The following is a 22,338-nucleotide window of genomic DNA, read 5'->3' on the forward strand; positions in this document are numbered from 1 at the left end:
ACCAGATTACTGTGGATCTAATTTAAATTTTCTACATACATTTACAAGAATTTTGATGAACATTTGATTACTTACTTCTACTTACAATTTGAATATGTAAATTTACTGTATATACTCTCATAATTATTAGACCAGGAATCAGCAAACTATGGCCAGTTGGCCAAATGCAGCCTGCCACTGATTTTTGTATATAAAGTTGTACTGGGACACAGTCATGCTTTTTCATTTATGCATTGTCCATGGCTACTTTCATGCTGCAATAGCACAAAAAGCAGTCATGACAGGGACCACAAAACCTAAAATATTTACAACTGGCCCTTTATAGAAAAAGGTTGCCAACCCCTGATATAGACAATTATTAAAACATATACGATACAATTAAATTATTTTGAAAGGAAACAGAAATAACATGTAGAATTAAAATTAGTTATAAGTCAACCATAACAAATTCACCACACAAAGAAAAAAAACGTAAAATAAGTCCCAAGAAGACACTCCATCTGGCTTTCAGATGAAAAATTTGATCTTTACATATAGAATATATATACATATATATGTAAATGCTATAAAACTAACATTCAAGAATATACAGATACACGCTATGGAACTGTTCATTTAAAAATGGTTAATTTTGTCATGTAAATTTCGCCTCAATAAATTTTTTTAAAAATAAGAGTATATGCAGTACTTTACAGATTTCTACCTTTAAGTGGGCCACATCATAGTATAGTGGTTAAATATTTAAGTTACATCTTACCTAATAATGTGGTTTCTCCAATATCTCTTAGATCATCTCAGACCCTTGTGTATATTTCTTCTTTGCCAGTAGATGGAGACAACACCACTGAAAGTTTAAAAGACATCATTCCCTGTTTAAAGGGAGCTTGCTGGTCTGAAAACTGGGGGAACCCTAACCCAAAGATTTCTTCATTTATTTTTTAAAAGACAGAATGGCTATGCCAAAACAAGAAATCCAAGGGAATGAACCCAATATTAACTACGGATATCCTCTAAAAATTTACTAAAAAGTAACTAAACTCTGTCTGTGATATGGTAACTAAATCATATTAAAATGCAATCATCTCTATAGCTTATAAGGTTCAAACTACCTGCTCTGTGCTCTCATTTAGGCTAGATCATTTATTTTTCAGTTTCAGAAAGTGTAACTCAGAATATATAAGAAAAATAGTTCTTTGAATTCCACAGAGGTAGATGCAGTACATATATATAGTATTTGAATTAGTCATATATGCTGCTAGAAGCTTTTTATTCAAAATAAGACAACTATCCAGATCCACGTGAAATAATAAGAACTTTAAAAAGAGAGTTAAAGCAGAAATGGTAGAAGCAGTAAGAAAAAAATTCAATTTTATGATCATACTGAAGAGAAACGCTCATGAAAGGGAAGAATCAAATTTATCTACTTAAGTTTCTTATTTCACTACTAAAAATTACATAAACAGAACAAAAACCATCTGTAAGAAATAAATTTCAATTTCAAACCTAGCTTAAGAAGTCATCTCAAAATCATTATTTATCTATATTTTTCAATTAATAGCTTTCCTTTCCAAATTCAAAGCCTTAAAGCCACTTTTTTCAAATGCAATCATGAAAAAAACCCAAAAGCAAAAAACAAAGAAAAACCCCAACAAGGTTATCGAGCTTATTAAAAGAGAAAACTAAGATATCACTATACTATTTACATCTGCCACAAGGACTCCTGTCCTTAAAGTCCACTAAACAAGAACAACCAATTTGATAGAAAATGTCTTAAGAAAAATATTTGCCTTAAACCAAATAATCATCAGTTTTGAAAGGGAACAGAAAAATCTTTAAATCTTTTAATTTTATGTACATTTTGTGGACCCCCTGATTATATATCAGGACTAAAATCAGCTTACATAAAAAGTCAATTCAGTATTCAAATATTTATTGCCATAGCTATAATACCTACCCTAGGTTAAAACTAGAACTGACAACTAAAATAAATCCTCTTACAACTCATTACTAGACAAAGTAGGTTAAAGTAACCATGAACCACAAACTTCTATTTAACTCTTAAATTTCACGGTTTCTGTGAGACATCAACTATTATCTGCCAAGAAAACTATAACCACATTCTAACTGCCTTTAAGAGCACATAAACAACCAAACACATTTTCATCATCCACATGGCAAGCGCTCTGTGACTTTACTAAGTTAATCTTTAGGCTGGCTCCCTCTTGAAAGACAACAAACTTTTCGATCCCCAATCTTTCAACAACTATTATATAATGAAAATAATGCCAGTTAAATAACAACCTCCAAAACAGAAAGGCACTTTGCAATTTTCAAAGTGTATTCACTTATATTATTAACTCAATCTTATAATAATGGAAAAACCTTAAACATAAAGTAAAAACTATGGCCAGCACACATAATTGACAATGAAATGTTAATGATACTTGTATTTTGCACTGTTACCTGTCCATCAGCACAGATGAGAGAGAAATGCTTAAACTAAAATGCCTTAAGTAAAATAATAACTAGAAGAGTGTCCTGGAATTCTGAGATTAATTATAAAAGAGATGTACTAAAGTGTAATTTTCACAGACCACATTACTACTATAGGAAATAAAATGATCAACAAGGAATGAGTTTTCTTTGTATTAACTGGACTTTTGGAAAACAAAAAAACACCAGGAGTTAACCTGGCAAGTTCCTCTTGAATATCTATGATGTCAGTGCTCCTGCCTCCACCTGCTGGCAAACAGATTATGAAACTAGCTGAGATCTCAAGGTAAGAAAGTTAGCATTTTTGGAGTAACAAATTAATGTTGTTTTATGTAATATCTAGCATGATGCTAATTTTGTTAATAAATCGTTAAGATGTTGATGAAATCCATTATACTTCTACAGAAAAACACATTTAATGTCACATACACACACAAAAAAATACAAAAGATTTCTTTTATCACAATGTTAACTATCAGGCCAAAAATCATCAAAAAATTTTTAATTACCTGATAAATGACATCTTGGAAAAGGACTGGAAAAGTAAGTGCTGCATCTTCTAGCTCATTTAGACTACAATGCACTAGTGTTTCATCCTTAAAATAAAAAACATATATTGAATGAAACAAGATAGTAAAAGAAACTTCAAAGGATAATTTTATCCTTAATCACCAAAACACTAAAGCACCCATTCATATGTTGGTTTTTACATTTATAATACATTACTATATGTGGCACAGCAATTTGGGATAGGAGTTTCTAAAGTCACTAGTTCTCAGGTGTAGCTCCTGGACCAGCAAGCAGAATAAACATCATCTGAGAACTAGTTAGAAATGCAAATGTTAACCTCACTTCTGATGATCAGAAACTCAGGGGAGGGGATGGGTCTCAGCAATCCCTGTGTTTATTTTATTTTATTTTTTTGAGACAGAGTCTCGTTCTGTTGCCCAGGCTACAGTGCAGTGGTGCGATCTCAGCTCACTGCAACCTCCGCCTCCTGGGTTCAAACGATTCTCCTGCCTCAGCCTCCTGAGTAGCTGGGATTACAGGCGCCAGCAATCACGCCTGGCTAATTTTTGTATTTTTAGTAGAGACAGGGTTTCACCATGTTGGTCAGGCTGGTCTCGAACTCCTGACCTCAGGAACATGCCTCGGCCTCCCAAAGTGCTGGGATTATAGAAGTGAGCCACCGTGCCTGGCAACAATGTCTGTTTTTAGAAGCCCTTCAGATTCTGACACATGCTCAAGTTTGAGAAACAAGGCTCTGAGTTCTGCAGTTGCCAACTTTCAGTTAAACCCACATGCATGCTACTTTTTTACAATTAGCAAATGTTAAGTGTAGAATCTAATTATTAAAAATATATATTCTGTTCATGTAACTCCTTATCCTACAACTTTTTATAAAGCATCTTACTTTAAGTAGATGTTTTAGTATCTCACAAATTATGTTTCATGCAATTTTACTCAACATCAGATGATCCAGGTTCACTGCAACCTCTGCTTCCCGGGATCAAGTGATTCTCCTGCCTCAGCCTCCCAAGCAGCTGAGATTATAGGCACGCACCACCACGCCCGGCTAATTTTTGTATTTTTAGTGGAGATGGGGTTTCACTATATTGATCAGGCTGGTCTCAAACTCCTGGACTCAAGTATCCACCCGCCTTGGCCTCCCAAAGTGCTGGGATTACAAGTGTGAGCCACTGTGCCTGACCTAGATAAATTTTCTTTCCTTTCTTTTAAAATTGAAATGAGATCTCACTTTGTTGCCCAGACTGCAATGCAGTGGCACAATTGCAGCTCACTGCCGCCTCAAACTCCTGGCCTCAAGGGATCCTCCTGTCTTGGCCTCCCGAGTAGCTGGGACTACAGGCTTGCAACACCAGGCTCATTCATTTTTTGTAGAGACATGGGTCTCACTATGTTGTCTGGGCTGGTCTCGAATTCCTGGGCTGAATGGAGCCTCCCAAAGTGCTGGAATTACAGGCATGAGCCACTGTGCCTGGCTAAGATAAATTTTCTATGAGAGCTAAACCACATCTCCAATTATAGGGTACCAGTAACAAATGCTTAATAATAAAATATTTCCAGTATGACATGAGATACATTTTTTACTAATATCAAGAAATTAGTTCCTTCCTCAATCCCAGTGCTTCACTTTACTACCCTTAAAAAAAGTAAACAGATTTTAAAAATACAAAATTAATAAGAAATCAAGAGGCAGAGGGGAAATGTGACTATATATTAAATTTGGTTAGCAAATGATAGGAGATAATTGTTTTCAAAATTTTCTGGTACCCTAAAATATCATTTTTTTTTCCGAGACAGAATCTTGCCCTGTTGCCCAGGCTGGAGCACAGTGACATGATCTCACCTCACTGCAACCTCTGTCTCCCGGGTTCTAGTGATTCTTGTGCCTCAGCCTCCTGAGTAGCTGAGATTACAGGTATGTATCACCATGCCCAGCTAATTTTTGAATTTTTAATAAAGAATGGGTTTTGCCATGTTGGTCAGGCTGGCCTCAAACTCCTGGCTTCAAGTGATCCGCCCAAAGTTCGGTCTCCCAAAGTTCTAGTATTACAGGCATGAGCTACCACACCCAGTCCCTAAAATACAAATTTTTAAATCACATCAAGACATCATACTGGGGCCGGGCGCAGTGGCTCACGCCTGTAATCCCAACGCTTTGGGAGGCCAAGGCGGGCAGATCATGAGGTCAGGAGGTCGAGACCATCTTGGCTAACACGGTGAAACCCTGTCTCTACTAAAAATACAAAACAAAAAATGAGCCGGGCACGGTGGCAGGCACGGGTAGTCCCAGCTAATCGGGAGGCTGAGGCAGGAGAATGGCGTAAACCTGGGAGGTGGAGCTTGCAGTGAGCTGAGATCACACCACTGCACTCCAGCCTGGGCGACAGAGCAAGACTCCATCTCAAAAAAATAAGAAATTGTGCTTTTGAGACTATTAATAAAAAGTGTATTGGTATAATATATATGTAAAAATAAGAATAAGAGCAGGGTTATGGTCTTGCATATGGTTAATTAAGTTGACCCAAATTATATTTGGTCCTTCAGGAAAACATGATCCTGACAAAAAAAGGGGAAAGCTAACATAGGCATGATTCTAAAAAAGAATTTCACCCCTTTATTCTATCTCTACAGATAATATACTTACCAAGTCTAAAACTAGGGAGAATTCCGGTGTGCTTCTTGTTTTCAACGGGAGAGCAGGTTTCCTATTTAGTTGTTCTTCTGTCAGTGGCGGGACATGTTTGATGAAATAATAGCTATAAATCAGATTTTAAGAAAATTTCAACATTTTACTTTTTATAAATATAAAACATTACTAAGCTCAACCCATTTAAAAATCTATAAAGCAGTTAACCCAGAAAACAAAACTTATAAAACATGTTAATAAAAGTGAAAATATATACAAATTAGTATCTCTGTAAAATAGTAACAACTGTTTCTGTTTGTTTGTTTTTGAGACAGTCTCACTCTATCACAGGTCACTATAACCTCTGCCTCCTGGGCTCAAGTGATCCTCCCACCTCACCTTCCCTAATAGCTGGGACTACAGGCGTGTGCCACCGTGTCCGGCCAATTTTTGTATTTTTTATAGTGACGAGGTTTTGCCATGTTGCCCAGGTTGGTCCTGAACTCCAGGTTCAAACAATCTGCCTGCCTGGGTCTCTCAAAGTGCTAGGATGAGCCACTGCACCCAGGCCCAGTAAAAGTTTCAATACCTACAGGTCACATATCTTGCCAATATACTATTTAGCCACCAATCCACATATATAACGTACTTTCATCATGCTCCAAAAAGGAAAGAAGAAAAGAGAAAAAAGCAACTCACGGGTCAAATACTTCCCAGTCTTCTTCATAGGTGGCCTCCGCGTGGGCTGATGAATAACCACTATCTGGAGTTACTGGTGCTATTTAACACAGTGAAAGAAAAAAATGTTGCTTTTACTTAATGCTTCATGAAATATATATTTTTACTGCTTCTATGTAAGATATTCCTAAAGCCTTGTGTATTTTAAGACAGAAATAATTTGTAAACAACACCTAAAAGCCAATTAATTAACATATAGATCTAACTTTAGATCTAAAGGGAAAAATGACCACTATAGAAAAAATGGCAAACCAGATCATGGCTAGAATTAAGACGTTTATCAGCTAAGAAAAAATCTACTACTTATGACTAGAAAAATATACACCAAAAAATGCAATTTCTAATTGTATGGTGTTTACATGTAATCACCAAAAAATTTCATGGTGCTCTTATAGGGGTAATAGTTCATAAAATGCCTTGTACATACACGCAGTCAGTAAATGTATGCTGACAACAGACCCAAATGTAGGGTTTTTTTTTTTTTTTTTTTTGAGATGTTGTCTCGATCTGTCGCCCAGGCTAGAGTGCAATGGCACGATCTCAACTCACTGCAACCTCCGCCCCACGGGTTCAAGCGATTCTCCTGCCTCAGCCTCGTGAGCAGCTGGGATTACAGACGTGTGCCACCACGCCTGGCTGATTTTTGTATTTTTGGTAGAGACGGGGTTTCTCCATGTTGGTCTGGCTGGTCTCAAACACCCGACCTCGGGTGATCTGTGCACCTCGACCTCCCAAAGTGTTGGGATTACAGGCGTGAGCCACTGCGCCCGGCCCATGAACAGTCTTTAAAAAGTTCATGAACCTTTTGAAGATTTATTTCTAAAAATTGTATGTTCCCAGGAATCTCAAGACTATGATCTTTTTTTTTTTTTGAGGCAGAGTCTCGCTCTGTCACCCAGGCTGGAGTGCAGTGGCACGATCTCGGCTCACTGCAGGCTCTGCCTCCCGAGTAGCTGGGACTACAGGCATGTAAACTATTAGCCACACCCGGCTAATTTTTTGTATTTTTAGTAGAGACGGTTTCACCGTGTTACCCAGGATGGTCTAGATCTTCTGACCTCGTGATCCAGCTGCCTTAGCCTCCCAAAGTGCTGGGATTCCAGGCGTGAGCCACCGCACCCGGCCATGACTATGATCTTAAAAAATTAAGAAATGCAGCCAGGCATGGTGGCAGGCGCCTGTAATCCCAGCACTTTGGGAGGCCAAGGCAGGCGGATCACCTAAGGTCAGGAGTTCGAGATCAGCCTGACAAACATGCAGAAACCTCATTTCTATAAAAATACAAAATTAGCTGGGCATGGTGGCACATGCCTGTAATCCCAGCTATTCAGGAGGCTAAGGCAGGAGAATCGCTTGAACCCGGGAAGTGGAGGTTGCAGCAAGCCGAGACTGTGTCGTTGCACTCTAGCCTGGGCAACAAGAACAAAACTCCGTCTCAAAAAGAAAAAAAAAAAAAATTAAGAAATGCTACTCTGTGCAGACATTCTGTTTGTTTGTTTGTTTGTTTTGAGGCGGAGTCTCAGTCTATTGCCCAGGCTGGAGTGCAGTGGTGCGATCTGGCCTCACTGTAACCTCCGCCTCACTGGTTCAAGCAAATCTCCTGCCTCAGCCTCCCGAGTAGCTGGGATTACAGACACCTGCCACCACGCCTGGCTAATTTTTTGTATTTTTAATAGAGATGGGGTTTCATCATGTTGGCTAGGCTGGTCTCGAACTCCTGACCTCAGGTGATCCACATCAGGTGACCCGGCCTCCTAAAGTGCAGGGATTACAGGCATGAGCCACTGCGCCCAGCCAGAAATTGTTCTTTTAATCTTTTTTTTTTTTTTTGAAACAGGGTCCTGCTCTGTTGCCCAGGCTGGAGTGCAGTGGAGCAAACATTGTGGACTCAACCTGGGCTCCAGCAATCCTCCTCAGGCTCCCAAGTAGGAGGTGGGACTACAGGTGTACCACCACACCTGGATAATTTTTAAAATTTTTTTTGTGGAGACAAAAAAGTGTCTCGTTATGCTGCCCAGGCTGGTCTTGAGCTCCTGGGCTCAAGAGATCTTCCTTCCTAGACCTCCTAAAGTGCTGGTGAGCCACTGTACCTGATCAAAATCACTGCTTAGAAGACTTACTATTTTACTTCTAATTTATAAACACTTAAAAATGATCAAGAAGTAATTCTTTTTTTTTTTTTTTTTTTTTTTTTGAGACGGAGTCTCGCTCTGTCGCCCAGGCTGGAGTGCAGTGGCGCAATCTCGGCTCACTGCAAGCTCCGCCTCCTGGGTTCACGCCATTCTCCTGCCTCAGCCTCTCCGAGTAGCTGGGACTACAGGCGTCCGCCACCACGCCCGGCTAATTTTTTTTGTATTTTTAGTAGAGACGGGGTTTCACCGTGGTCTCGATCTCCTGACCTCGTGATCCGCCCGCCTCGGCCTCCCAAAGTGCTGGGATTACAAGCGTGAGCCACCGCGCCCGGCCGATCAAGAAGTAATTCTATATTGCATGCCATAGTTCATTCCCAGTTTGAGCTAAGAGCCTATCTTTTGATAGTGCTTTAGAAATTATGCTAGGAATTTTCCAAGACAATAATTCTAACTTAAAGGTAAGAAGACAAAAGTAACTTACAAGCCAAATAGGTAATGTCTCAGATATAAAAATTTAAAGTGGAACCCAATAAAAATTTCTGTAATCTTTCTATAGAAATGAAATGGTAGATAATAGTCTTTCAAGACAAAAATTAAGCTTTTGTGCAATTATCATGTATTAACACCTTTTGAGACAGAGTCAACGTGGTGTGTATGTTCACTGGATGACATCAGATGTAAAGCAGAATTTTTTTTCATTTCTGACATTATGCTTCCAATAATTCATTAGCACAAAAAAACATATCTCCAACAACTTTACCATTTCAAGTTCCTATGAATCTCACATAAAAGAATATTTTAATTTATTTATTATTTTTTGAGACAGGTCTCACTTTGTTGCCTAGGCTAGAGTGCAGTGGCATGAACACAGCTCACTGCAGCCTTGACCTCACAGGCTCAAGCAATCCTCCGACCTCAGCCCTTCAAGTAGCTGGGACTATAGTATGCGAGCCACGATGCCCAGCTAATTTTTTTGTTGTTGCTTTTGTAGAGACAGGGTTTCGCCATATTGCCCAGGCTAGTCTCGAACTCTTGGGCTCAAGTGATCTGCCCACCTCGGCCTCCCAAAGTGCTGCGATTGCAGGCATGAGCCACGGCACCCAGCCAAGAATATTTGTTAAGTGCTTATATGCTAAGTATTTTGCATATTTTATCTCCTTTAGCCTGCAAAACCTTGTATTACAAAAACCATGTTAAAGCTAAGAAAATTGTTTTTGAAACTGTCTCAAGAGCTTAAATAAGTTGTCCAAAGTAACACAGCTGCTAACTTCCTATCTTCTTGTTCTCTTTGGCTATGTTCTCAAAGTTAAGGAAAAGAATACTTTTGTCACTCATACTAAATGCCTCTATCTATATTCTCATGATCATCTCAATCAGAGTAACTGCAATGTGACATACCATGTCATTTAGCTCACTTCTTTGTAGCAGCACTCACCATACTGTATAGTGATGTTTCTGTATATTTGGCTCTTCAGTTAGATCACAAACTCCTCAGGAGTCAATTCATCAACAGTTCCCATCACAAAAAAAAAAGGTGCTCATAAATGTTGGGAGAATAAATAAATGACTGTGACAACTATAGTATATCTTAATTTTCCCTTCTAGAAACCGCGAAGGTTACAGAAATCCTTTCTCCATCTTCAAAGTTGTCAGAAAAAATAAATACAAAGGCTTATACAGCAGCATGAAAATATAGAACAAACATCAAACAGAAAGCCAAAGCCCTGAACTTTAGTCTATACTTTACTTTATTAGTCTTATACCATTGGGCAAAGTAATAAACATAAAATGATGGGTCAAAGGTGGGTTAAATTGCAAATATTACCCACAAAAGAATGAACGTAATTGTACTGATTTGCTTGTTAGATTCTGTATTATTTTTAAATTCTAAATTTAACATTATACATATGAATCTTTTACTTTATGACTTTAAAATAAATCTATTTTGCTGCTTGTCTCTTCATCTTGGTATTACTTCATAATTGTATCTTTTTTTAAATGTTTTCTGCTGTGTCAATTACTTTTTTAAAAGTTTCCTTTTTATAGCTGAGAGAAGTACAGATGCTCCTAGACTTATGATGGGGCTACATCTCAATAAACCCATCATAACTCACAAATATCATAGGTCAAAATACATTTAACACTCTGATAAATCCATTGTAAAGTAAAAGAATTGGAAGTTGAACCACTGTAACTCAGGAACCATCTGTATATTGTATTTCATTAAACCAAACTATGTTTCTTTTGTCTTTCCCAAGACTGGATCTTGCTCTGCTGCCTAGGCTGGATTGCAGTGGCTCAGTCATAGCTCACGGCAGTCTGGAATTCCTGGGCGCAAGCAATCCTCCCACTTCAGCCTCCTGAGTAACTAGGACTACAGGCACATGCCACCATCTCCGGCTAATTAAAAAAAATTTCTTTTGGCCGGGCGCACTGGCTCACACTTGTAATCTCAGCACTTTGGGAGGCCGAGGTGGGCAGATCATTTGAAGTCAGAAGTTCGAGACCAGCCTGGTCAACATGATGAAACCCCGTCTCTACTAAAAGTTAAAAAAAACACTAGCTGGGAGTGCTGGCACATGCCTGTAATCACAGCTACTCAGGAGGCTGAGACAGGCGAATCGCCTGAACCCAGGAGGTGGAGGTTGCAGTGAGCCGAGATCATGCCACTGCACTGGTCCAGCCTGGGTGACAGAGTGAGACTCCACCCCAGACAGGGTCTGGCTCTTTTGCCCAGGCTGGTCTCAAACTCTTGACCTCAAGCAATCCTCCTGCCTTGGCCTCCTGAAGTGCTGGGTTATAGGCCCGAGCCATCATGCCTGGCCCCAAACTATGTTTCTTAACTAATATATATTTACTGGGCTCTCTCAAATACGTGGTACCACAATAAACAACAACAACAAAAACAAACAAAACAAATTTAAGATAAAATCTCCATGCCCTAATAAGAAGATGGCCTTCTTCAGTTTTATTTCTGCTTTTAAGAATGGTGGAACATAATTCCATCTTGTACCCTGTCTATCCACCACAGTACTCAGAGGTAATAAATTCCTGATCCATATGTTTCCACATTTCAAGGACAACTGGCTCCGAAACCCAATAATTATGTTTGGCCTTTACAAGGTTCCAAGTCAGGCTGCAAACTTAGGTATATGGGGAGATCTAGGAACAGAAGCACTTTTTGGGGGGATGTCATCGATGTAATCAAATCTGAAAGTATGAGACTGCCTCTAGCTAGTGACCTCAGACATAAGGGTCTAAGACTTGTGCAATAATAATAAGGATATTCATAAACATGAGCATGTATTTTGTTAGTTGTATTAAATTTCTCCAAGCAATAAGATTAGTGGTAATAATTAAACTGTAAAATGACTAATACTTAGTCAAAATCTTTTTAAAAATTTCAATTTCAAAATGTCTTTGGATTTTTGGGACAAAGCTTTGTTTCCGATTTTAATTTTCTCTTAACTTCCAGGAAGAAAAACCTATGCATATAATCTGCTCATTAAGAAAAAATATGAAATACTGTATTTTTTTTTTTTTTGAGACGGAGTCTCGCTCTGTCACCCAGGCACCCAGGCTGGAGTGCAGTGGCGCGATCTCGGCTCACTGCAAGCTCCGCCTCCCGGGTTCACGCCATTCTCCTGCCTCAGCCTCTCCTAGTAGCTGGGACTACAGGCGCCCGCCACCACGCCCGGCTAATTTTTTTTTTGTATTTTTTTAGTAGAGACGGGGTTTCACCGTTGTCTCGATCTCCTGACCTCGTGATCCACCCGCCTCGGCCTCCCAAAGTGCTGGGATTACAAGCGTGAGCCACCGCGCCCGGCCAAAATACTGTATTTTTTATCAACTACTCATGAAGATGTATAAGAAAAGAAATTTTCTTCACCTGTAAGGGGTGGGATATCACGATTAACTGTTTCTTCTGCTTCTTCTAAACCATTGTTTATTGATGGTCTCACTTGAACTGCTTGATTTGAGTAAGCTGCTCCATTAGTTGATGTAGTAGTACTGGTAGTGATCTCATCCACCTGTTCCATATCAAGTTGTTTTACTATTTCTTCAGCTTCCACAGCCTGTCCTGGAGAATCTGATCCTGATGTTCCTGAAATCATGATTCAGCATACTATCATCATTTAAAAATGCAACTGTTTAGAAAAACTAAATGCAACATCACTGTACAATATATTTATTTAGACTGATCATTCCTGCAGGAACAAAGCTGAGGATATTGCTTTTAGAGAATCTTTGCTATTTCAAACAATGAAGAATAAAGATTTACAGGCTAGAATAACATCTGTGAGCAAAGTTTCTGCACCCTAGTCATATGTGCAATTGTAATTTTTCAACCCGAGCTATAAAAAAATTAGCTGTTCCCCTAATCATGAGAACCTTTTAATTAAAAGATATAAAAATAATTTCTCAGCAAAACTCCATCTCAATAACAAAGACTGGGCCAGGTGTGGTGACTCATGCCTGTAATCCCAGCACTTTGGGAGGCTGCGGCAAGCAGATTGCTTGAGCTCAGGAGTTCAAAACCAGCCTGGGCAACATGGCTATCTCTACAAAGAATATAAAAACTAGCTGAGTGTGGTGGTGCACATCTGTGATCCAGCTACTCATGAGGCTGAAGTGGGAAGATCACTTGGGCCCAGCAGGAGGTCAAGGCTGCAGTGAACTGTGATCATACTATTGCACTTCAGCCTGGGTGACAGAGCAAGACCTGTCTCAATTAAAAAAGAAAAAATAATAATCCCAAGTCTTTCCATTTCCTTCTGGAATCTTCAAAATGTCATTTTAAACAAAAATAACAAAAAAAATTAACCTCTAATATTCTCAACTTCCTTACAGAACATTCCTTCTCCCTTATTGCTTTAAGTTTAACCTCTTTCCTAAAAGGTTTTCCTGATACCCTTCCCTCAATGCTCTTTATTCTCCCAAACCCAATATACTAATTGAAACAGAATTAATTTATCTCCATTACTACTAACCAATCACTGGTTTTCCACTAATGTGCAAAAAAAGTCTGCTCTTTTGAGACTGATGTCACATGGCTATATAATTCTTCACTTATCCTCACTGCTGGCACCTACCATCTACTGCCAGAATCCTCTCAATCACAAAGAAGTTTAATACATAGCTACTAGTTTACTGCTCTATTTAACACAGTACTTTTTCTAGTTGTTATTACAGATGATGTCAATGACTCATCCAATGACTAATCCTCAAAGTTCTTGCCCTCTTCAGCTCCAACCATCTTCACTCATACTGCTCTATATCAGTTACTACCATAGCTATAACCTGGACATTAACACTGACAAGCTGGGCGCGGTGGCTCACGCTTGTAATCCCAGCACTTTGGAGGCTGAGGCGGGCGGATCATGAGGTCAGGAGATCGAGACCACAGTGAAACTCCGTCTCTACTAAAAATACAAAAAAATTAGCCGGGCGTGGTGGCGGGCGCCTGTAGTCCCAGCTACTCGGAGAGGCTGAGGCAGGCGAATGGCGTGAACCCGGGAGGCAGAGCTTGCAGTGAGCCGAGATTGTGCCACTGCACTCCAGCCTGGGTGACAGAGCGAGACTCCGTCTCAAAAAAAAAACACTGAGAAACTTCACCTCTGAAGCCTAAAATTCTAATACTGTATTAACCACTTACCACAACCTCCTAACCCTCAAATTATGTATCTCATACTCCCATTATATGTGATCTTCAAACTTGATAACGGCCAGTCTGTTTAATTCCAAACACGTCCCTCAAACACTTCTTCTCAACCCTCCTCATCTAGTTAGACTTCGTGGTGTATCACTTAAACACACTGTCAAACTGGCAGCCTCAGTATCCTTGATCTCTCATTCCTCCACTGTCATCCATCAAGAAATCCCTCTTGAATCAACGTAACCAACAGGCTTCTCAGATCCTAGTTCCAGGCTATGGAACAAAAAAATACAATTACAAAGACTGGTCGTAATCCAAATAAAACAGAGACCCAGGCCGGGCGCGGTGGCTCACGCTTGTAATCCCAGCACTTTGGGAGGCCGAGGCGGGCGGATCACGAGGTAAGGAGATCGAGACCACAGTGAAACCCCGTCTCTACTAAAAATACAAAAAAAAAATTAGCCGGGCGTGGTGGCGGGCGCCTGTAGTCCCAGCTACTCGGAGAGGCTGAGGCAGGAGAATGGCGTGAACCCAGGAGGCGGAGCTTGCAGTGAGCCGAGATTGCGCCACTGCACTCCAGCCTGGGCGACAGAGCGAGACTCCGTCTCAAAAAAAAAAAAAAAAAAAAAAAAAAAACAGAGACCCAGAGACAGGGAAAGGCGGGGGGAGGGGGGAGGGGGGAAGGGAGGGAGGGAGGGAGGTGCAGGGGAGGGGGGAAGAGAGAGATGGGGGAGTGGAGAGAGAGGTGTGTGTGTGTGTGTGTGTGTGTGTGTGGAGGGAGGGAGGGAGGGGGAGGGGGGAGGGAAGGAGGGAGAGAGAGAGACACACACACACAAAGAAAATATCACTGTAAACCTTCACTATTCTTCCCAAGTCCCTTCCACTAGAACTATCTCATTAATGTCACCATCTCTTCCTTCCAAGAAAACTCTATCAAACTTCAACTCCTTCTTCCCCAGACATCTATTTCTGTACACACCTTCAGAGATATACACACCTTCAGAGATTCTTTTTTTTTTTTTTTTTTTTTTTTTTTTTTTTCTGAGACGGAGTCTTGCTCTCTCGCCCAGGCTGGAGTGCAGTGGCGCAATCTCGGCTCACTGCAAGCTCCGCCTCCCGGGTTCACGCCATTCTCCTGCCTCAGCCTCTCCGAGTAGCTGGGACTACAGGCGCCCGCCACCACGCCCGGCTAATTTTTTGTATTTTTAGTAGAGACGGGGTTTCACTGTGGTCTCGATCTCTTGACCTCGTGATCCGCCCGCCTCGGCCTCCCAAAGTGCTGGGATTACAAGCGTGAGCCACCGCGCCCGGCGCAGAGATTCTTTAGTTCAGCATGAGGGGAAAATATTACTATTGGTTTTTTTTTTTTTTTTTTTTTTTTGAGAGGGAGTTTCACTCTTGTTGCCCAGGCTGGAGTGCAATGGTGCGATTTCAGCTCACCACAACCTCGGCCTCCCAGGTTCAAGCGATTCTCCTGCCTCAGCCTCTTGAGTAGCTGGGATTACAGGTGGGTACGTGCCACCATGCCTGGCTAATTTTTTTTGTATTTTTAGTAGAGACACAGTTTCTCCATGTTGGTCAGGCTGGTCTCGAACTCCTGACCTCAACTGATCCACCCACCTCAGCCTCCCAAAGTGCTCGGATTACAGGCGTTGAGCCACCACACACATCCTGAATATTTTCATTTAAACATTTCATGGCATCTCAAACTCAGCATGGCCCAAATTACACTCAATTATCTATCTCCCAGGAACTTTATTTTCCTTGAATCTTCTACTCTTGTGCCATCTTCATCTCTATTCTCTTGCACCTCCAGTCTGCACCAAAAATGTGTCTATTTTCTATCCTCTGATCCTTCCTGTCTTCTCTAATACAATTAAGGTCTCATCAAGTCTCAACAAGTCTACTAATTGTTCTACCTGCCTGTGGCCTCTTCAGAATCTAGTCTACACACTATTGCCCAAGTGATCTTTATAAAACATAGATCTGATCATATTATTCACCAATTTAAAACCTTTCAGGCTGCTCTACCTATGGAGTAGCCATTCTTTATTCCTTTACTTTCCTTTTTTTTTGAGACGGAGTCTCGCTCTGTCACCCAGGCTGGAATGCAGTGGCATGATCTCAGCTCACTGCAACCTCCGCCTCCCGGGTTCAAGCGATTCTCCTGCCTTGAGTAGCTGGGATTACAGGTGCATGCCACCACACCCAGCTAACTTTTGTATTTTTCTTTAGTACAGACATGGTTTCACCATGTTGGTCAGGCTGGTTTCGAACTCCTGACCTCATGATCCGCCCACCTCGGCCTCCCAAAGTGCTGGGATTACAGGCATGAGCCACGGTGCCCGGCCTATTCCTTTACTTTCTTAATAAACTTGCTTTCACTTTGGGGAAAAAACAAAACAAAACAAAACAAAAAAACCTTTCAATTATCCCATACTTGAATAAAGTTCATCAACTTACTATGTTAGCTCTATAATATGACTTCTTCATAGCTCTCCTACCTTATCCCTTCTCAAATGCAATGCTCCATCAATTACTAACTACAAACGGCTCTCAAATACACTATGCTGTTTTCTGCTGCAAGGCCTCTACGCATGCTGCTCCTTCTACCTGGAATGCCTTTTGCCACTTTTCCAGATTCGGCTTTTCTTTCAAGCCTTGCCACTATCCCTGCCACCCAGAAGACAGGACCATTCCATTCCTTTTGTTTTTTTTTTTTAAGTGGACCCCCTACTTGGCTGTCCAAGCTTGAGTGCAGTGGTGCAATCACAGCTCACTGCAGCCTCAAACTCCTGGATTCAAACTGCTGGGTTGAAGCATTCCTCCCACCTCAGCCTCTGGAGTAGCTAGGACTACAGGCGTGCACTACCACGCCCGAATAATTTTTACATTTTTTTGTAGTAGAGACAAGGTCTCACTATGTTGCCCAGGCTAGTCTCAAACTCCTGCCCTTGAGCAATTCTCCTGTCTCGGCCTCCCGAAGAGTTCAGATTACCGGAATCAGCCACCACACCCAGCTCCCAAGGAGCTGTATATTATTAATGAGGTGGAAAACATACATGAGACATTGACAAAATACGCTAATAAAATAAAAAAGATCTTTTTAAAAACTACGTATTTTTTTTGCTGGGCACGGTGGCTCACATCTGTAATCCCAGCACTTTGGGAGTCTGAGGTGGGCGGATCACTTGAAGGTCAGGAGTTTGAGACCAGCCTGGTCAACATGGTGAAACCCCGTCTCAACCAAAAATACAAAAAAAATTAGCCGGGCATAGTGGCAGGCACTTACAGTCCCAGCTACTTGTAAGGCTGAGGCAGGAGTATCGCTTGAACTTGGGAGGCGGAGGTTGCGTCACTGCACTCCGGCCTGGGCAACAAAGAGACTTCGTCTCAAGAAAAAAACAAAAACAAAAACAAAACAAAACAAAAAACACTATGCATTTTTTTTAAAAATCCAAATCACAGTTAACGGCTTATACTTACCATTTTTATTTGCTGGTGAAAAAAAGTTGAAGACAGGTGAAAATATGGTCCCCAACAAAGTAGTCCTTGGAGGACTGCCAGAGGAAGGATTATCTTCTAATTTTCCATTTTGTTTTACATGTTGATTTGTCATTTCATAACTACCAGCTTCTAAAAAAGAAACAAGAAAAAAGTCATGATCTAGAAAACACTGAATTTCAGAAATGTGTTATAAATCATTGATTACAGAAGTAACTCTTTTTCCCTCAAAATACTTCATGAAAGCTAATTAATGTTAATGTTCAGGAGAGCTTATTAAAGAAACACTGAGGTAAATTACTCGTAAGTCAAATGCTCTTTATGTATCAATGTGTTTATAATGCTAACATTTAGTGAGTTTTTTCAAAGTAGATTTACACCTATAGACTGAAAGCCTTCAAATCAACACAGTATAACACAAAATGAAGAAAATTCTTTGTAGACAAACAAACTAGTTCCCACCACCTAAAACACAAATAATTTTATTTTTGTTTATATTCTAGGATGGTTCTAATTCATAAAACCTTCCCTCACATCTGTTTCTATCTAATCAATGACAGCTAAATGAATAGAGGCAACATAACTCTACTGAAGCAGAAGGCTACATACAGCAGTGTCAAAAATTACTTATGGACCCTGAAACACCATCTCAGAGTGGCTAGGGAGAATAATTTTAAGTTTCCTGTAAATAAAAATGTTCCACAGATCTTTTAAGAATATAAAAGTAAAATCAATCAACTGTTCTAATTAATCACCCTTTGATTCTCCTCAACTTTTGATGTCTACAACATTTATTTCCTCCTTTGCTATGGTTCTTTTAACTTGTTTCTTTCTCTATTTTGTCCCCCTTGTCTTGTCTCCGTCTTTTCCTCCCTCCTGGTTTGTTTTTTCTAACAATAAAGATATATTGCTGCACTGGGCAGAGACAAGGGAAGAAATTGCTGCTGTGTTTAAGATAGCATTGGTTAAAATAGTACTCCATACTCTAAAGCAGGGGTCCCTAACCCCATACCTGCTGGTACCAGTCCGCAGCCTATTAGGAACTGGGCCACAGAGCAGGAGGTGAACAAGCATTAACGCCTGAGCTCTGCCTCTACTACCTTATCTGCAGATAAGCTGCTGCATTAAGATTCTTTTAGGAACATGAACCCTATTGTGAACTTTACATGCAAGAGATCTAGGTTGTGTAATCCTTACGAGAATCTAACTAATGTCTGATGATCTGAGATGGAACAGTTTCATCCTGAAACCATTCCCATCACTGTCAGTGGAAAAACTGTCTTCCACAAAACTGGTCGTTGGTGCCAAGAGGTTGGGGACTGCTGCTCTAAAGTGTTATTCTTTATAGCTGTCTCTGCTTTTCCTTAATGCTTTTCTCCTTCTTTTTGACTTTGAGGAGTTTCTCTGCTATGCAACAAGGTATTGACAGTTTATCAACAGCAGCACTATTGACATTTCAGTCTGGTAATTCTTTGTTTTGAAGAGCTGTCCTGTGTATTGTAGGATGTTTAACAACATATCTGACATCCACCTGCTAGACACTGGTAGTCACCCCTCCACATGTGACAACCAAAAAGGTCTCTAGATATTGACAAATGTCCCTTGGAGGAAAAAAAATCACCCCTAGTTGAAACCTACTGAACTAAGTGATGCAAGTCCCCTCTGAGCTCTTAAGTAGAATAATCTACGAAGAAATTTGGCATATATTTCATAAATTAAGTCGCAATTATTATTGCTTTAAGAAATGAGTTTATTTAGATGTTCAAAATGTTGATCCACATACACTTTTTTTTTTTTTGAGACGGAGTCTCGCTCTGTCGCCCAGGCTGGAGTGCAGTGGCACAATCTCGGCTCACTGCAAGCTCCGCCTCCTGGGTTCACGCCATTCTCCTGCTTCAGCCTCCCAAGTAGCTGGGACTACAGGCGCCCGCCACCACGCCCGGCTAATTTTTTTTTGTATTTTTAGTAGAGACGGGGTTTCACCGTGGTCTCGATCTCCTGACCTCGTGATCCGCCTGCCTCGGCCTCCCAAAGTGCTGGGATTACAAGCGTGAGCCACCGCGCCCGGCCCACATACACTTTTATGCTAAATAGCATAAAGGTATATACTCTACCTTTACTTACTTTAATTCAAAGTACGATTCAAATTAGCACATTTTTATTTCACTTCATGTTACTAATAATACAAAGATTACAAAATTAAGGCAAAAATTACTCAAAGTAGTTTTGTTTTGTTTTTGAGACAGAGTCTCACTCTGTCACCCAGGCTGGAGTATAGTGGCACAATCTCAGCTTACTGCAACCTCTGCCGCCCGGGTTCCAGCGATTCTCAACCTTCAGCCACCTGAGTAGCTGAGATTACAGGCATGCACCACCACGCCTGGCTAATTTTTTGTGTGTGATTTTAATAGAGATGGGGTTTCGCCATGTTGGCCAGGCTGGTCTCAAATTCCTGGCCTCAAATGATCCGCCGACCTCGGCCTCCCAAAATGTGAGGATTACAGTCATGAGCCACTGCACCTGGCCTCAAAGTAGAGTTTTAAAAATAGATAAGAAATGTGTCAGGTGAGATCTCTGCTTACACCTAAATAAAACAATATCTAAATATTAACAAACCTCCATTTACTTGACTTTTCCGTCTTACTCGAGATATCTGTTTGTTAGGTTTTTCTCCTGCTCTTGGTGTTGACGTGATCAAATTGTTATCTATATCACGTTCAATTCTACTCCGTTTTGAAGGATTTTCTCTCTCTTCCTTAAGATATAAGAGAAAAAAAAAAACACACTAAGCACAGTCATTCTGCCTTATAGGTTACAATATTAAAATGAAAAAATATGGTATAATATACTTTCCTCTGCTTTTCATATCCAGGAAAAACAAAATGCAATTATAGGTAATATCAACACAGAAAAAATTTGACAGGGCTGTAAGAATATGAATGCAATTACAATATACAAATACAATTACAGCATCCCCACAATTCAGATCCCTTCCCCAAGGTCCATTAAGTTTTCCATGCTATCAAAATACTGAATTATAGAATGTGCTCTGAATCTTCAAAAGCTTTCTCTCATTTTTAGAACTGTCCTAAAGAACAGAGATCATTTCCTTAAGCGACCGACTCAGGGTAGGAGAGGGAGCCCCACTGAATGTGCTGGCAAGTCACATATTGCCCAAAAATAGGGGGTGGGGATAAAGGTGGGGCCTGGCACTGCCACACCCGCACTGCCTACCTCAATTATTTAATTACCAGAATAAACAGCATAGAGTCTACGCCTTAACAAAGCTATTTGCTACCTTATATGGGGCAAGTCCACATGACCAGTTTATACTATTCTTGCAGTATTAATGGACTAAAATGGTATACTTTCAGCCATTAGGATGATTTATGTTTTTCTATTTATATATACAGTTTTCTAATTTGTAAATTTTTTTTTTTTTTTTTTTGAGACAGAGTTTTTCCTCTGTTGCCCAGGCTGGGATGCAGTGGCATGATCTTCGCACACTGCAACCTCAACCTCCTGAGTTCAGGCAATTTTCCTGCCTCAGCCTCCTGAGTAGCTGGGATTACAGGCACCCGCCACCATGCCCAGCTAATTTTTGTATTTTTAGTAGAGACAAGGTTGGGATTACAGGCGTAAGCCACTGTGACCGGCCTCATTTGTAAATTTTTTCTAGAGTCATGCACATGAGTTTTTTTTTTGAGACAGTCTGACTCTGTCACCCAGGCTAGAGTGCAGTGGCACAATCATGCCTCACTGCAACTTCCGTCCGAGTCCCAGGTTCAAGCAATTCTCCTGCCTGAGCCTCCCGAGTAGCTGAGGTTACAGGCATGCACCACCACACCCAGCTAATTTTTGTATTTTTAGTAGAGACAGGGCATCACCATATTGGTCAGGCTGGTCTCGAACTCCTGACCTCATGATTCGCCTGCCTCAGTCTCCCAAAGTGCTGGGATTACAGGCATGAGCCACAGCACCTGGCCACATGAGTGATTTTCTAGTATTACTATAATACTGCCCTACATAATTCCTTGCTGTTTTAATGAGACTACCTGAAATCTTTTGGTAAGGATTAGATCTTCGAATTTATATATTATATATAATTGATACATATAATCAACATTCTCATCTCTACTTTTTTGTATTTAATGTTTTTACCCTACAGCAACTAATAAAATACACTAACATACATTTTCTAAAAGTTGGACATTGCTGCATTATTTCTGAAACAAAACTTGGCACTGTAAATGGTGAAAATTACAATAGCATACAATAATGCCTCAGTGATCCACAATAAAATCCTTCAAATTCTGACCATGTACTATTCTCCTGTATTTTAAAATGAGGATCGGGGAGCCTCCTATCACAAACATGGAATCTTCATTATCAAAAAATACAGGAGCTCTCTTTATAAAGTCTTTCAAGAACAGAAATAATACAGCAAAGTTTCAACTACATTTAAGTCCTAGCCTCCCCCTGAAATGTCCTAGTATAGCCGCTATAACATACATACATACATACATTCATGAAAACCTTGCACTCTGCAACAATAAAACTAACAAAACTTGTGGAAAAAATGGGTCCAGAAGGGGAGAGAGGTATGATGGGGCAGATTAGTTCATGCCCCTGTAACTTTGTAACCATAGCACTAATAAAAA

At 40.3% G+C, this 22,338-nt stretch overlaps 1 protein-coding gene across 7 annotated transcripts in view; it reads right to left on the reverse strand.

Moving 5' to 3' along the window:
* The window catches only part of CTDSPL2 (CTD small phosphatase like 2), a 113,489-nt gene that overhangs the window by 27,476 nt on the left and 63,675 nt on the right, over positions 1 to 22,338 (reverse strand). For 5 of the 7 annotated variants that reach the window (XM_055276864.2, XM_055276861.2, XM_055276862.2 and 2 more), the window contains 6 exons: positions 20,294 to 20,432; positions 17,660 to 17,809; positions 12,407 to 12,622; positions 6,347 to 6,425; positions 5,666 to 5,777; positions 3,003 to 3,089 (listed from right to left, as the gene is read on the reverse strand). In XM_055276864.2, coding sequence (XP_055132839.1) covers positions 3,003 to 3,089; positions 5,666 to 5,777; positions 6,347 to 6,425; positions 12,407 to 12,622; positions 17,660 to 17,809; positions 20,294 to 20,432 — 783 coding nt within the window. The remainder of the gene's footprint in view (positions 1 to 3,002; positions 3,090 to 5,665; positions 5,778 to 6,346; positions 6,426 to 12,406; positions 12,623 to 17,659; positions 17,810 to 20,293; positions 20,433 to 22,338) is intronic. The other 2 variants (XM_055276867.2, XM_063639521.1) reach the window with 1 other exon arrangement.

This window comes from Symphalangus syndactylus, chromosome 5 (assembly GCF_028878055.3).
Source record: "Symphalangus syndactylus isolate Jambi chromosome 5, NHGRI_mSymSyn1-v2.1_pri, whole genome shotgun sequence".
NCBI lineage: Eukaryota > Metazoa > Chordata > Mammalia > Primates > Hylobatidae > Symphalangus > Symphalangus syndactylus.